The 14,670-nt window shown below is 41.6% G+C and overlaps 2 protein-coding genes across 2 annotated transcripts in view; one reads left to right on the top strand and one right to left on the bottom strand.

Moving 5' to 3' along the window:
* Window positions 1-12,080, bottom strand: part of PPME1 (protein phosphatase methylesterase 1) — a 92,483-nt gene extending 80,403 nt beyond the window's left edge. The window contains 1 exon segment of the mRNA XM_003357190.5: window positions 11,518-12,080. Within this exon segment, the coding sequence (XP_003357238.3) occupies window positions 11,518-12,065 (548 nt within the window). The 5' untranslated portion in view covers window positions 12,066-12,080.
* The window catches only part of C2CD3 (C2 calcium dependent domain containing 3), a 119,234-nt gene continuing 116,591 nt past the window's right edge, over window positions 12,028-14,670 (top strand). Inside the window, 1 exon segment of the mRNA XM_021062487.1 lies at window positions 12,028-12,286. Within this exon segment, the coding sequence (XP_020918146.1) occupies window positions 12,232-12,286 (55 nt within the window). The 5' untranslated portion in view covers window positions 12,028-12,231.

Genomic DNA, 14,670 nt, shown 5'->3' with positions numbered 1-14,670 from the left:
CTGGAAGGGGGTGCATTGCAAGCAAAACGAAATTGGCAATTGGTAAGTGCAAGAAACATTTAGAAAATTGACACTGCCTGGGACATGACTGTGGAGAGCTTTTAATGCTAGCTTTTATCAGTAGACTGCTTGCCCTCATCCCTATACCTATTAGAAACACCAGTGTGTAGATATAGCCTCACTGGAAAATTAGTCTTCTCTCTCAGAGAATAAAAGATAAACTGAACAAGGGCAGAAAAACCCAATCCTATAAAATGCAGCTAGTCTGAAAATAATTACTAACCGACATTTTCTCTTTTATAGTAACAGACCTGCTTTCAGGTTTGGGGAATGAGAGAGGAAGAGATAAAATGTCCAATTCTTACAAAGTAAAACTAAGCAACTGGCATGAATTTTTCACATAAGAGACTAATTCCAAGGATGAGTTTCAACTATATAAGTATCTTATGTCTCAAATCAGGACAATGTATCTGTAAACATGCACAACACACTCTACCTAAATGCTGGTGTTGAAATAAAGTATAGATTCTATTATTTTAGGATGTGAAACAGCTTTCAGGAGTTCCTGTTGTGGCTCAGTGGTTAACGAATCAGACTAGCATCCATGAGGACACAGGTTCAACCCCTGGTCTCACTCAGAGGGTTAAGGATCCACCGTTGCTGTGAGCTATGGTGTAGGTCACAGATGCAGCTTGGATCCTGAGTTGCTATGGTGTAGGCTGGCGGCTACAGCTCTGATCGGACCCCTAGCCTGGGAACTTCATATGCTGAAGGTGCAGCCCTAAAAAGACAAATCCCCTCCCTCCAAAAAAACAAACCTCTGCTTTCAGAAGAAATGAAGTATAGCTTTGCTTATGTTACCATAATGGAACTGGTAAGGAAATAGAGTTGTCCTTATAGAATGAGACTAAATAGGTTTAGAATATGAGCTTCTCAGTGAACATGTAAGTAGCCAGCATGCTAGGCACCGGGAAAGTTAAGACACAGTTTCTACTCTTAAGAAGCTCACAGTTTTGTTTTGTTTGTTTGTTTGTTGGCCGTACCTACAGCATATGAAAAGCTCCCAAGCCAGGGATCAAATCTAAGCTGCACCTGCAACCTATGCCACAGCCAAGCCCACACCACTGAAACAATGCCATATCCTTAACCCACTGTGCCACAGTGGGAACTCCAAGAAACTCACAGTATGGAAGAGTAGGCACATTACCAATAATTATAAGCCAGAGAGATATGTATTATATATACAGAAGCTATGGGGGCTAAAGGACATGCTCTTTTTGTTTTTCTTTTTAGAGCTATACCTGTGGCATATGGAAGTTCCTGGGGCTAGGGGCTGCTGGCCTATGCCAGAGCCACAGCAATGCCAGATCCAAGCCGCATCCACAACCTATGCCACAGGTTGTGGCAACACCGGATCCTTAACCCACTGAGTGAGACCAGGGATTGAACCCGCATCCTCATGGATACTAGTTGGGTTCTTAACCTGCTGAGCCACAATGGGAACTCCAAAAATGTACATCTCAACTATTTAGGTGATGATGCCTACTAGGAGATAATAACTGAAACCAACAAAATTGTATGACTGCTATATAAGTGCTGAGGAAATAAGCAAGAGGAAGGGAGAAAAGGAGGGAAGAAAAATTTTCCTTTCCTACTTAGAGAGCAAGGAATAAGCAATGTAAGTTGTATGTTTTTAAGTGAATGTCTCAAATACATATAGACGTAATAAAATTCAACATCTATTAGGCTGCTTAAGTCTGTTAGAATATTTATCACTAATGAGTCATGAGCAGCACAGTAGCAGCCCTAGCCACTGTTGTCATAAATTCTCCAGTTTAGGTGTCTTGTAGTAGAGACAAAATACTGCAGTTTAATTGCAGCCAGCTATTTAAACCAAGGCACCACTGCTTAAAAAAAAAAAAAAGTATCATTAGCAACACTGAAGAAAATGGAAAGAATGAAAAGAAGGCAACTAAATGGCTGTCTGGGGTCCTGGTGGTTTGGAGTGTCCATTACTATTGATAAGGGCATCTTATTAAAGCAGCAGACTTAGATTCTAAAAACCACATACTGGTTCAGGCTATTAGAGATCATCTTACCAACTCTTCCTTTACAGAAGAGAATAATTAGCTGTCTATTATGTAACAAACAGGGTTTTGAATTCTACAAGAAAAATATCCCCCTTTTAATAACAGAGAAATATAGGCTCAGAGACATAAGATAACTCGCCCAGAGCCACTTTCCACAGCACTGGAGCTTGGATTTAAAGGCAAGCACGTCTGGAGGTAAAGTGTTCTTTCCACTGCACCACAACTGAGAGGCCCAGAAAGAGGAAAAATAACTTGGCCAAGCCACATGGCTTATCAGAGGCAGAGACAGGATTCCCACCTACACCCGGATCAAGTCCATGGCAAAGGATACACAGAGAGGTACAGTAAAAAAGGACTGACAGCCAACAACTTCCGCCTTTTGCTATGGTTTGGAGAGACTAGAATTTTCAACATAATCTCTTAGTCGATTTTCAAAATTTAGAGTTGACCCTTGAACAACTCAGGAGGTGGGGCAGGTGTGTGTGTTTGTGTGTGAGAGAGCTCCTCTGGTCAATCGAAACTCTGCTGGCCCTCTATGCAGTTGGCCTTCCCTATCCATGGGCCCTCCAATTTCAACATTCCACATACATGAATTCAGCCAGTCACTGACTGCATGGTACAGCTGACCCTTCAACAGTACAGGTATGAACTGCATGGTCCATTTACACAAAGTTTTTTTTTTTTTTTTTTTTTTTTGGCTTTTTAGGGCCGTGCCTGCAGCATATCGAAGTTCCTAGGCTAGGGGTCGAATTGGAGCTACAACTGCCAGACCACACCACAGCAACACAGGATCCGAGGCGCATCTGTGACCTACACCACAGCTAATGGCAACACTAGCTCCCCAACCACTGAGGGAGGCCAGGGATCAAACCTACGTCCTCATGGATCAAACCTTCATTTCTGCTGCACCACAACTGCAACTCCTAGGGATTTTTTTCAATAGTAAATACTGCACAACTTTCATAGTAAATGCTACACAACTGGAGGTTGGTTGAATCCACAAACTTTGAACCATGGTACATGGAAGCCCAGCTGTAAGTTACATGTGAATTCTCCACTGTTTCCCGGGGGGGGGGGGGGGGGCGGGGGTTGAAACCCCAATCCCTTGTTGTTCAAGGGTGAACTGCAATCACCACTGAAAAAAAAAAACATGTTTAAGCGGACCTGCTCAATTCAAACTTATTCAAAGGTCAAGTATGTTGGTAGCACCACTGTCAACACTGTATTTGAAGAACATCTAAGTGTGGCATGTAAGTGGACCACATTTTAAATAGTGCTATTAATTAAAACTTTCTTCTCTAAAAGAAACTATTTCCTAGCATGAAGGAAAAAAGTTTTTCCCAACTGACCAGAAGTATTTTCTCAAATCTGACATCAAGCTACATAACAAGAAAGGCTCATTAGGTTAAAAAAAAAAAATTCCAATTACTCAATTTTGGAGGCACTAAAAAGAAATAGATTTGTTGGCAGCAGTTCAGCAACAGTGGAAAAATGGATATTTACTCAAAAGTGCTCAGGTCAAGGGGCTCAAACTTCAAATAAGGGGAAGAGAGATAATAAGGAAGAGAGAAAGAGAGAATTACCTCCTATACCTGTGCTGTAATGAAAACAGTAGGCAACTTGAAGTCAGATCAGTCTCCCTTCACTTGTTAATGTCAGGACGGGGAGCAGATGCTATTTACTCTGTGCTCCAGACATTCCCTTCCCACCTCCCACCACCCTCTATTCCCTAACAGAATTCCAAATTGTGTCACTAGCTAGTAGGAATCTTTTGTGATCTTTCCTCCAGTCCAAAGGAATGAATCAGAACTGGTCTAAACTAGTCATAGTAATCCCATTCCCTTCTGCTGTGATTAATTTTAGGATGTACATGTGAACCAGTTCTGGACAAAGAGACTTAAAGGAAAACTCTGCTGGGGAGTTTCCCTCCCAGGGGAAAAAAGGGGGTGGGGGAACAAGCTTAGCTAGGAGAAGGCTTTTGCTCTGCTCCTTCCTTTTTATTTGGAAAAACAGAAAAAAGGTAAGATGCAAGTGGAGTTGCAGCAGCCATCCTAAAACCAACCATAAGGTGATATCAAGAGAAGGAAAAGCCAACATTCCTTAGGATGGCAAGAGAAAGGATGCAAAGAGCCTGGGTCCTGACTGATACAGCTGAATAACTGGATCAACTCTGAACTTCCTATTAATAATAAGTATTGGAGTTCCTGTCGTGGCGAAGCAGAAACACATCTGACTAGGAACCATGAGGTTGCAGGTTCGATCCCTGGCCTTACCCAGTGGGTTAAGGATCTGGCGTTGCCACGAGCTGTGCTGTAGGCCAGCAGCAACAGCTCTTTAGACCTCTAGCCTGGGAACCTCCATATGCCACAGATGCGGCCCTAAAAAGACAAAAAGACAAATAATAATAATAGTAAGTATTATTTTTTAATAAATAATATTTTCATTTAAACCACAAACAGAAAATTAGATTATTTCACATTAATGTAATATTGCAAATATGAATTTGAGGAGTTTTGTAGGTTTAGTTGTGTTGAAATAGTAAATCTGTTGAGTTTTATAATTATATAAGAGTAAAATGGAATTTACTTTTTTTTTTTTTTTTGTCTTTTTGGGGCCACACCCAAGGCATATGGAGTTTCCCAGGCTAGGGGTCGAATCGGAGCTGTAGCTCCTGGCCTGTGCTAGAGCCACAGCACTTGGGAACCAAGCAGCAACCTACATCACAGCTCACAGCAACGCCGAATCCTTAACCAATTGAGCAAGGCCAAGGATCGAACCTGCGTCCTAATGGATACTAGTCAGATTCATTTCCACTGAGCCATGATGGGAACTCCTGGAATTTATTCTTACACATAGGAATTTATCCTCATTTTATTTTTTACATATTTAAGTAACATCAAATAAGTAATATTTACATAATATAATGTAAAACATTAAATACAATTTACGTCAGTACTTGGGGTCTGAAATATTTTTCCTTCAAAAGGGATTCTTACAAGTTGAAAAATTTATTTCTTGGCATTCCCACTGTGGCACAATGAGATCTGTGGCATCTCTGAGCACCAGGATGCAGGTTCGACCCCTGGCCCAGCACAGTGGGTTAAAGGATCCAGTGTTGCTGCAGGTGCAGGTATAGGCTGCAACCATGGCTGGGATCTGATCCCTAGCTGGGAAACTCCATATGCTGTGGGGCTGCCAAAAAAAGAAAAACGTGTTTCTTCAAGGAAGACTCAGCATCATAAAAATGTTTATTCCAAGTTAATTTACATGTTGAATATAATGCCAACAAAAATACTATGAGGCATTTAGACTAGATTAGAATTGATTAGAAAGTTTATTTGTGAGAATAAGTAAGAGGAGCCAGGAAAATCTTGGAAAAAAAGGGGGGGGATATGTCTATCATGTATTAAAAGATATTAACAATTCTTCTCTCATTAAAGTGTAGTAGGGGCACACAAATAGGCCAATGGAAAAGGAAAGAAAATTCATAAACAGACCCAAATCTACATAGAAATTTGGTGTATGATATAGATGCTATTTTAACTAGTGAGGAAAAGTTAATTTTTATTGAGGTGAAATTCACATAATGGGAAAAGGACTTTGTAATAAATAGTGTTACAACAACTCAATAGCTTATGGATAAAGGATCTGTTCCTCACTTTGGTCCTCAAGAGAAATTTTAAATGTAGTTAAAAAAACAAAACATACACGTCCTAGAAAAAAATACGTATGTGAATTGCTTTTTAACCTGGGAAAAAGAAATGTCTTTCCATAATCCAAAATCCAGAAGCAGCGGATTTTGCTAGATAGATCTGGGCACATTACAATTTACAAACAAATAAACAAATAAAAAAATTAAATAAAATTTTTAAAAACAGAGCTTTGTACATGGCAAAAAATATCACAAGCCAAGTAAAAAGGCAACTTGGAAAAATATTTTTAACACTTATAAAGAAAAAATATCCGTAATACATAAAAAGCTTCAAAGACCACTTTGGAAAACAATTTGGCAGTTCCTTTAAAAAGTTAAACATAATTTACCATATGGCCCAGCAATTCCATTCTTAGGTATTTACCCAAGAGAAATGCAAACATACTTCCACACAGAGATCTGCATGTGAATGTTCACAGCAGCATTATTCATAATAGCAAAACACTGGAAACAAATGTCCAGCAACTGATAAATGAGTAAATAAAAAATTGTAGTATATCTATAAGTGGAATATCATTCAGCAAAAAAAAAAAAAAAAGAATGAAGTACTGATACATGCTACAACACAGATGAAACTTGAATCCATTACGCTAAGTGAAAGAAGCCAGTCACAAAAAACCACATCTCGAGTGATTTTATGTTATCTCCAGAATGGGCAAATCCATGGAGACAGAAAGTAGCCTGACGGCTGCCCAGGGGTGGGGGGAGGGGAAGTGACCGCTAACAGGTAAATAGTTTCCTTAGGGGATGATGAAACTGTTCTGGAATTGGGGCTCATGATAGTACAACTTTGAATACATTAAAAATTACTGAACCAGGAGCACCCTTCAGGGCACAGCGGAAAGGAATCCAACTAAGAACCATGAGGTTGCGGGTTCAATCCTTGACCTCGCTCAGTGGGTTAAGGATCTGGTATTGCTGTGGCTGTGGTGTAGGCCGGTAGGCCGGTAGCTACAGTTCTGACTGGACCCCTAGCCTGGGAACCTCCATATGCCAAGGGTACAACCCTAAAAAGCAAAAAAAAAAAAAATCACTCAACTGTATACTCTAAAAGAGTGAATTCTATGATATGCGAATTGTAACTTAATTTTTTGAAATTGATAATGAACAGAAACAGAAACACTAAGACTCAAATCTTTTAGTAACTCAATATGTGACCTTGAGCAAATCACTCCACTTTGCCCTTTATTTCTCCATCTGTGTGAAAAGCTCCTTAAAGTCTTCCTGGAAGGCCTGATATCCATTATAAACTTAGGAAGTTAAATGAAAAACTATCTGATCAGGTATGAATAAATAACAGCTTGAGGAGAAAAAGCTGACATTATAAGATATTGAAAGGAGCACTTCTACTTCATAAAGAATGAGCCTTTCTCATAGTTCGCAACATAAATAATTTAGTAGTCATCATTCCTTAAAAGATTATGTGTCAGGAAGCATAACTACTTTTCACATATTATCTCATTCTCACAGCACTCTAAGGTAAGCAGAAGTATCCCAGTTTTAGAGAAAAGAAACTGACTATGAGAGGTTAAATGACTTAGATACTTAAGCTAGCCTTCGAACTCCAATCTTTATCACTTCAAACACCAATCTCTCTGCACCAAGGCATAACAGGAGCAACAATGGCCTACAGATCTAAAGTCTGGGTTTCTGAAGCCTTGTTTCTGCCAATTAATGATTCTGTGATCTGAGGCAAGTGAATGAACATTTGAATTCTCTCGTTAAGAGAAAATATTAAATCTTGCCCTAACTTACAGAATAACACAAAAAGGCACTAATACATACATATCAGTTAAATTACTTTAAAAATGTAGGAGATAATTATAGAAACAAAATACAATTGAGGAACCAAAAATATGTTGAAAAATGAATGGTTTTAATAACTTGTAATCTCCCTAATGGTAATGCAATGTACTGAAGCAGTGATTTTCAAAACATCCTCCAGCACAGCAAGTATTATAGACTGAATATTTGTGTCCCCCTCCCAAATTCACATTAAATCCTAACCTCCAATGTGATGGTATTTGAAAGTGGAGCCTTTGGCAGGTGATGAGGTCACGAGGGTGTAGCCCTCACAAATGGGACAGTGCCTTTATAAGAGAGCTACCTTCCCCCTTCCACTGTGTAAGGACACAGCAAGGAGACTGCCATCTGTAAACCAAGAAGGTCCTCACCAGACACAGAATCTGCTGCTACCTTGAGCTTGGACTTCTCAGACTCCAGAACTCTGAGGAAAAAAACATGGTATTTTTGTTATGGCAATCCTAACAGACAAATACTGGCTGCAGGTAGGGCTCTAAAATCAGAGTAGCTCCAAAAGCTTTAATTAAAAAGTTCAAAACAATTGTTTTAGGCATCACCTACCGGCATCTATCAAGGAACAACAAAACCACAACTTCAGTTCTTATCCAAGAGTGTTCTGAAAAGAGAATGGATTCTAGGGACTAAACCTAGATTGGATCCTGGTTCCATCACATACTACTGGGTGACATGTAATCTCCAAGTCTGAATTTCTTTACTTACAAATGCAGGGCAATAACACCTTGCAAAACTGTGGGCTGATTAAATAAAATAACATACATAAAGCTACTACCACAATGCCTAGCACATGGTACTAACTCAAAAAAAAAAAAAAAGTAATTGCTATCATTGCTTTATCCATCAATACTCTGGAATTATTAAATTGAATTGGAAAAACTAAATTAATGGAAACTCAAGAAAAAAAACTCAGGCGTTCCCATCATGGCTCAGTGGATAACGAATCCGACTAGGAACCACGAGGTTGCGGGTTGGATCCCTGGCCTTGCTCAGTGGGTTAATGATCCGGCGTTATGGTGAGCTGTGGTGTAGGTCAAAGACATGGCTCAGATCCCATGTTGCTGTGGCTCTGGTATAGGCCAGCAGCTACAGCTCCAATTAGACCCCTAGCCTGGGAACCTCCATGTGCAGCAGGAAGCGGCCCCAGAAATGGCAAAAAGACAAACAAAACCCTCAAAACCATCCTGAATATGCAAACATATCAAAATAAGGTTTATGAAACTGAAGGCAAGAGATTATGAAAAACAGTTGAAAGAATAAGTCATATAAGAAGCTGTCAAAGGAAGAGGTCCAACCTGAGAACAAGAGACAGACTGGGGAGGGGAGAAGATGGGAAGATTTAGGGAAAAAAAAAAAAAAAAAGGTAAGTGAGCAGAAGTTAGAAATAAAGAAGGATGATTTGAAATTGGTGGAAATGAGACTTCCGAAAAGACTGAGGAAAGGGGGGCACTGAATCCTTGAGTATTTGTGAAGGAATAAGATACACAACTCAAATTTAAGTATTGTCAATGATAACAACTCTGAATCCAAAACACACAATGAGTCTCAGAGTCAAGTCCTAGTCCCAAATCCTAGTCCTTAGTGGCTCTACTGCTAAGCTTCTAGGGTGCCATAGTGTGAGGAAGATTTGAGTTTCTGGTTTTTCATTATTAAAAGAAAATACCTGCCTCTTAGTTCACCTTACAGCATAGAGAATTCTCCAAGTCTGTTTCCCCAAATATACAGTGAAGTGGTAAGATCACCTCAAAGCTCTCTTCGAACTTTATGATTCTAGTGGAGAGTGTCTATATTATCACTGACATGAGACTTACATGAGGCATGCCTATGTTCCAAGAAAGAAGAAAATAAAAATCCAGGAAAATAAACTACTTGAAGACCACATAAAATTCACCAACATATGCTCTTCTCTTCACGGTACTATAAAGAAGCATTTTTCTAAAGAACTTTACCTTCCAGGATAAGCAATTAACCTAAATTAAAAAGACCAAAGCATCTATTTAATCAGCTTAAGTTACTAATAATCTTCTAATCAGTAGATGTTTTTTCTCTTAGTATTTTATTTTCTCTTCTTCAGTTCATCTTCAGAGAACTTGTTTTGACAAAATGAGAAGCTAAACTCTAATTAAACTTATCTGAAGCATGCATAGTTATTTAAAAACTAACATTTTTATGTACTTTTAGTGAAGAGTGATGGAATACTGAAAGATCAAAGTTTAGTTTAAGACAGCAACCAAGATACGTATCAACAATAAACGTTACATTAATTTTACCCTCCAGGTTAATTTTTCCCAAATAATCTGTTATAGATCAACTTCCAGGTGCTCCATGTTACAGTTCTACCTTACTGTCTATCAAAGCTAAAACAATCTTCATTTTATCTTACATGTAGCCTTCCATCACCTCTTTGTACTGTGCATCCTTCGACCTATCTTCTCCGTCAAAATTTTCTCAATTTTCTACTGTGTCTCATAGGTCTCTACCTCAAAGTTTCCTGGTTTTTCCAATCATTCTAACCACCCCTCTACCTATTTTAATCTATAGGACTCTCCTTTCTCTTTGTTTCTAGGACCTGCTTTCACAGCATTACCTATCTTACCTTCATCTCCTTTTTGATCATTTTTTGTACATAACATCTCTTCAGAATCTAAGGTTTTCTTCTCTAGTCCTGATTCCAAAAATAGCTACCAACCTATCTTTAGAATCCCAAACACATACACTTGACTACCTCAGACCTAAGTATTTTTCCTACCCCTTTTTTCTTTACAGTCACTAGTCTCCAGAATCCTGGTTCTACAAATACTCCGCAAAACCAACTCCCTGTTCAATTACCTCTGTTTCAAATAACTACCTCTCCCATGTTCAACACGTTATACTCTCTCTTCTACACCTTCATACCCCCGAACCTGGCACAAGCCATTCAATAACCTAAAACTCCCAAAGCAAACAGCTCCTCCCAACCCAGTAAAGGAAGGTTTCCCCTAAAACACTTTAAGTGGCTACACTCCATACTCTGTTAATTGAATCTTATCAGACCCAAACATAGCTTCCATCAGATGTATTAGCCCAGAAAAAATCAATTGCCCAAATCGCCCTCTTTATGCATCCTGGACTTAGCTCTGCAGCCCTGCGTTCCCTAAACCCTGTTCCTAGTCATCTCTCCGTCTGTGGAGCCCCTGGTCAGTCTCTAAGGCCCTCAGCCCTCCTCCCCTTATCCCCGCCCGCACATCTCACCCCAACAGTCTTCTGGAGTGTGTTCTCCATCTTTCCTCTGGCCTGTTCTCCACACTTGCGCGGTACCCCTCAAGAGACCCAATCTCTAAGTCGCCCGCTCACTCCCTGAATCTGCCTCTTACACCTCTAGGAACTCTCTCTAGAACCTTCTGCTCCCTGTTTCTCTCGTCTGCTCCAACCCTGCCTCAGGTGTTCTCGCTTTCCGTCGGCTTTTTCTAACACCTAGTGTTCACAGTCTTCTTACGCCTCCTAATATTTCCCTGGTTCTTCTAATTCCCCTCAACTTTTCTCTGTCATTTCCCATTTCTCTCAGCCCTCCCTGGCAGACTTCCCTCCACCTCTGTCACCGCTCATCTCCCTTTTCTCAAACCTCCTCCACCCCTTCTTCTGGGGGTGCCTCATTACCTCTCTTACACGATCCTCTCAGCCTCTTCAATCTTTGCCTCATTCCCCTCCCTCCAATACTATTTGTCCTCCAATTCCATTGACTTGGCGCCTCCCCTAGTCCCCAGATCCACCTCCTACTTCATCTAAACGTCTCCAGGCCGCCGCCAACATCTTCTCCCCTCCTGAGCCCTCCTGGTCGTGCCGCCCTAAACGCGCAGAGACACCATTCTCCAATGGCCGGGGCCTGGCCTCTAGGGAGAAGGGGTATGGGTCACGTACCCCATTCGCATCTTGGCTCCGCTCTGACTGCCCCCGCTGCCGGGGAGAGGCGGGCGAGAGGGCAGACGGCCGAGGTGCATGCTCTTCTCGAGGGCCGACATGAAGGGGAGGCCGCAGGTAGCCGAACTGTAGCCGAAGCTCCGTCCCACGCTAAGAGCGGCCCAACCGGTCACAGCTCGCTCCCCTAGCGACGCCCTGTAGCCTTTGGACAGCACCCAGCTACCGGCAGCACCGCCCACCGGCTCCGTAGACTCCACCCCCTCGCCTTGCGCTTCCACCGGAAGTGCGCAACAGCACTTCACAAAGGGAGCTGGGTAACGGAGTCTCGGACCCCTCAGACCCCAAGCGGAGAACTTCACGATCCCAGACGGAAAGAGAAGTGCTCCTGAAAGCAATGCACCCTGGGCAATGGAGTCCTCAAAGGGAGTATCCCTTTGCGCCTGCGCAGCTGGAGGAGACCGTCTCCAACCCCGCGAAGGTAGTGTAGCAAAGCATTCTGGGTGTTGTAGTCTCCTGGTCTGAAGGAGTATGCCGCCTTTCTTTCTCATGGCTTCCCGGGGACTGTTAGAGAAAGAGTCGCTTCTTCCTGCCTCCCAGGCTGCCCAGCGGCGCCAGTTGCTGGGGAACGCAAGCGCGGTGGGAAGGGATGGCGGGAGGTTACGGCTTGGGTGCTGTGGCCGGATTTGAGTTGATGAAGAGGAGCTCGGGCTCGCCATGAAACAACGGAAAGCCCAGGGGCCTGGGGCCGGCCGCAGCCGCGGGAAGAGAGGTAACGAAAGGTTGAGGGCAGAGTGGTAGGGCGGAGTTAGGGGAGCAGGGTGCCAGACGTTCTAGGCAGACTCCCCGCCACCCCCACCCCTCCCATACGCACAGCCGCCTGTTTTTTAAAAAGGGGTTGGAGAAGGGAGAATAACCAGGGAATCAGAAGATTGAAAAGACAGGGCGTTTGGCTCTCCTGCGAATGGAAAGGAAATAGTGGCCGAAGTAGGAGGCAAAAATGAGTAAATGAAGTGAGGGTTAAAAGGGGACGCTTCTAGAGGAAGGAAAAAAAAAAAAAATTGTAGGAATGTTTTGCTTTTTACTTTTTAAAAATTGAGATTATAATTGACATATAACATTGTTCGTTTCAGCTGTACAATATAACGATTTGTATATATTTCGAAATGAGTTCGTGTCTAGGTAGCATCATCACCAGACATAGTTACAAATATTTTTTTCCTTCTGAGGAGAGCTTTTAAAATCTACCCTTTAGCAACTTTCAAATAGACAATACACTATAATTAACTGTAGTCACTGTGCTGTATTTAAATCCCCATGATTTAGGAGTGTTTTTGATAAAGTCAGACGTGTGTTGGGGATGGGGGTGGGGAGGGTGTAGTTTTGCAGGCCACATGGGACTGGAAAAAAAATAAGTTGTAGAGGAGAGTATAGCAGTGATCCTAATGGGCAGGGGTCATGTTTAATACGTTGCCGAATCCCCAAGAACTAGCACAAAGCTGGACTCAGTAAATGTTAGTTGAATGACTGAAGGTGAGACGATCATAAAGCATCCAGGGCTACAGCTGGGAGTAGCGAAAGGATAGTTGTGAAGGAAAAGGAAGAAAAGCTGGGGAGTGGTGGGGGTTGCCGGGGTTGTGAGGGCATGAAGTTCTCTGAAGGATTTAAGATGAAAGAGTGTGTAGCAAGAGAACCTTATCAGGTTAGCATGCTCAAGGAGAAGCAAGCTCACCAAGAGACCAGGAAAGTGTTAGCTGCAGCAAGAACAGTCACCCTGGGAACCCAGGACAGATCAGGAAACGAAACTGAATCTCTACAGGGCTGCTTCAAAAAACATATTAAAAAACCAAAACAAAAAATCCTGGGTGAGTCTGCCTATTTATATTATAGGCAAAGCAGTATTAGGACTCGTGATAGTGCATTAGGCCATTAGGTTAAGAATGAAAGCTGAAGTTTGGGGATGAATCTTATCCACACTGTGTAACAATAACACAGTTTTGAGGCAATGCCTTTCCTTCTAGGAATGATGGGAGGATATGAAACAGAAGCATGGAACTGTGCAGTGCTCGTGCTCCCTGTGTCAAACCAGTCAAGCATATTTGGTTGCTAGGAGGAAAATCAAAACAGAAATAACATAAGAATGTCCTTCTCACTATATACCATATGCATATACAGTAATGCTCATGTGCATACCTGTGTATAATTTTTATACTGAAACTAGCTATATGGTGAGTCTTTTCCTTACTAAAGAAAGCAGAGAAGGTGTTGGCTTTAGAAATCCAAAGAATTGCTAACATAAATTCCTTATCTGATGCTTTCCAATATATTTTCTTCTGGGGAGGCATGACCACTCCCCAGAAAAAAAAAGGAATAGAAAGGTGTGTGTAATATAAGAATGAGTTCTTTTTTCCTTTTTTTATGGCCACACCTGCAGCATATGTGAGTTCCCAGGCGAGGGGTCAAATTAGAGCTGCAGCTGCCAGCCTCCTCCATAGCCACAGCAATACGAGCTGCATCTGTGACCTAAACTACGCTGCAGCTTGTGGCAGGCCAGACCCTTAACCCACTGAGCAAGGCCAGGGATCGAATTCCATCCTCACGGACACTGCGCTGGTTATTAACCTGTGAGCCACAACCAGAACTCCGGAATGCGTTCTTCAATTTCCTGTGAGTTACGGTTACAAGACACTGTGAATGGAAGGTAATCAGTGTCATGAAAGGAAAGCTTTATAGAAACGTCGTATTAATTGCCTCATTTACATTTTATCCCTCTGAAATCCAATAACTATTATAAAGGCCAATAATTATGAACCCAACACTGTGCTGAAAAATAATGGCAGGATGTGAAGATGATAGTTTCTGCCTGCATTGACTTAGGATGTTGGCAGGAAAAGGCACAGGCAGTTTAAGGTGGTCGTTACTGAAATGCCAAGTTGTATTGTGTAGACTTAACCATTTGAGAGTTGAGGGAAGGGCTTTGTTACTATTTTATGTTTAATGATGGTTTTAAAGTAAGAGAATTAGCTAAAGATTGCATCGTCTTAAAAACTGTGGACACGGCAATGATCCAAAAAACAGTATTTGGAAGAAAAATTTCAACTACTCAAAGATGTCTTAAACCTATATATTGTATCATTGTATTTGTATTTTTCATTT

The sequence above is a fragment of the Sus scrofa genome, chromosome 9, assembly GCF_000003025.6.
Source record: "Sus scrofa isolate TJ Tabasco breed Duroc chromosome 9, Sscrofa11.1, whole genome shotgun sequence".
Lineage (NCBI taxonomy): Eukaryota > Metazoa > Chordata > Mammalia > Artiodactyla > Suidae > Sus > Sus scrofa.
This window is presented reverse-complemented; position numbering and strand designations above follow the sequence as displayed.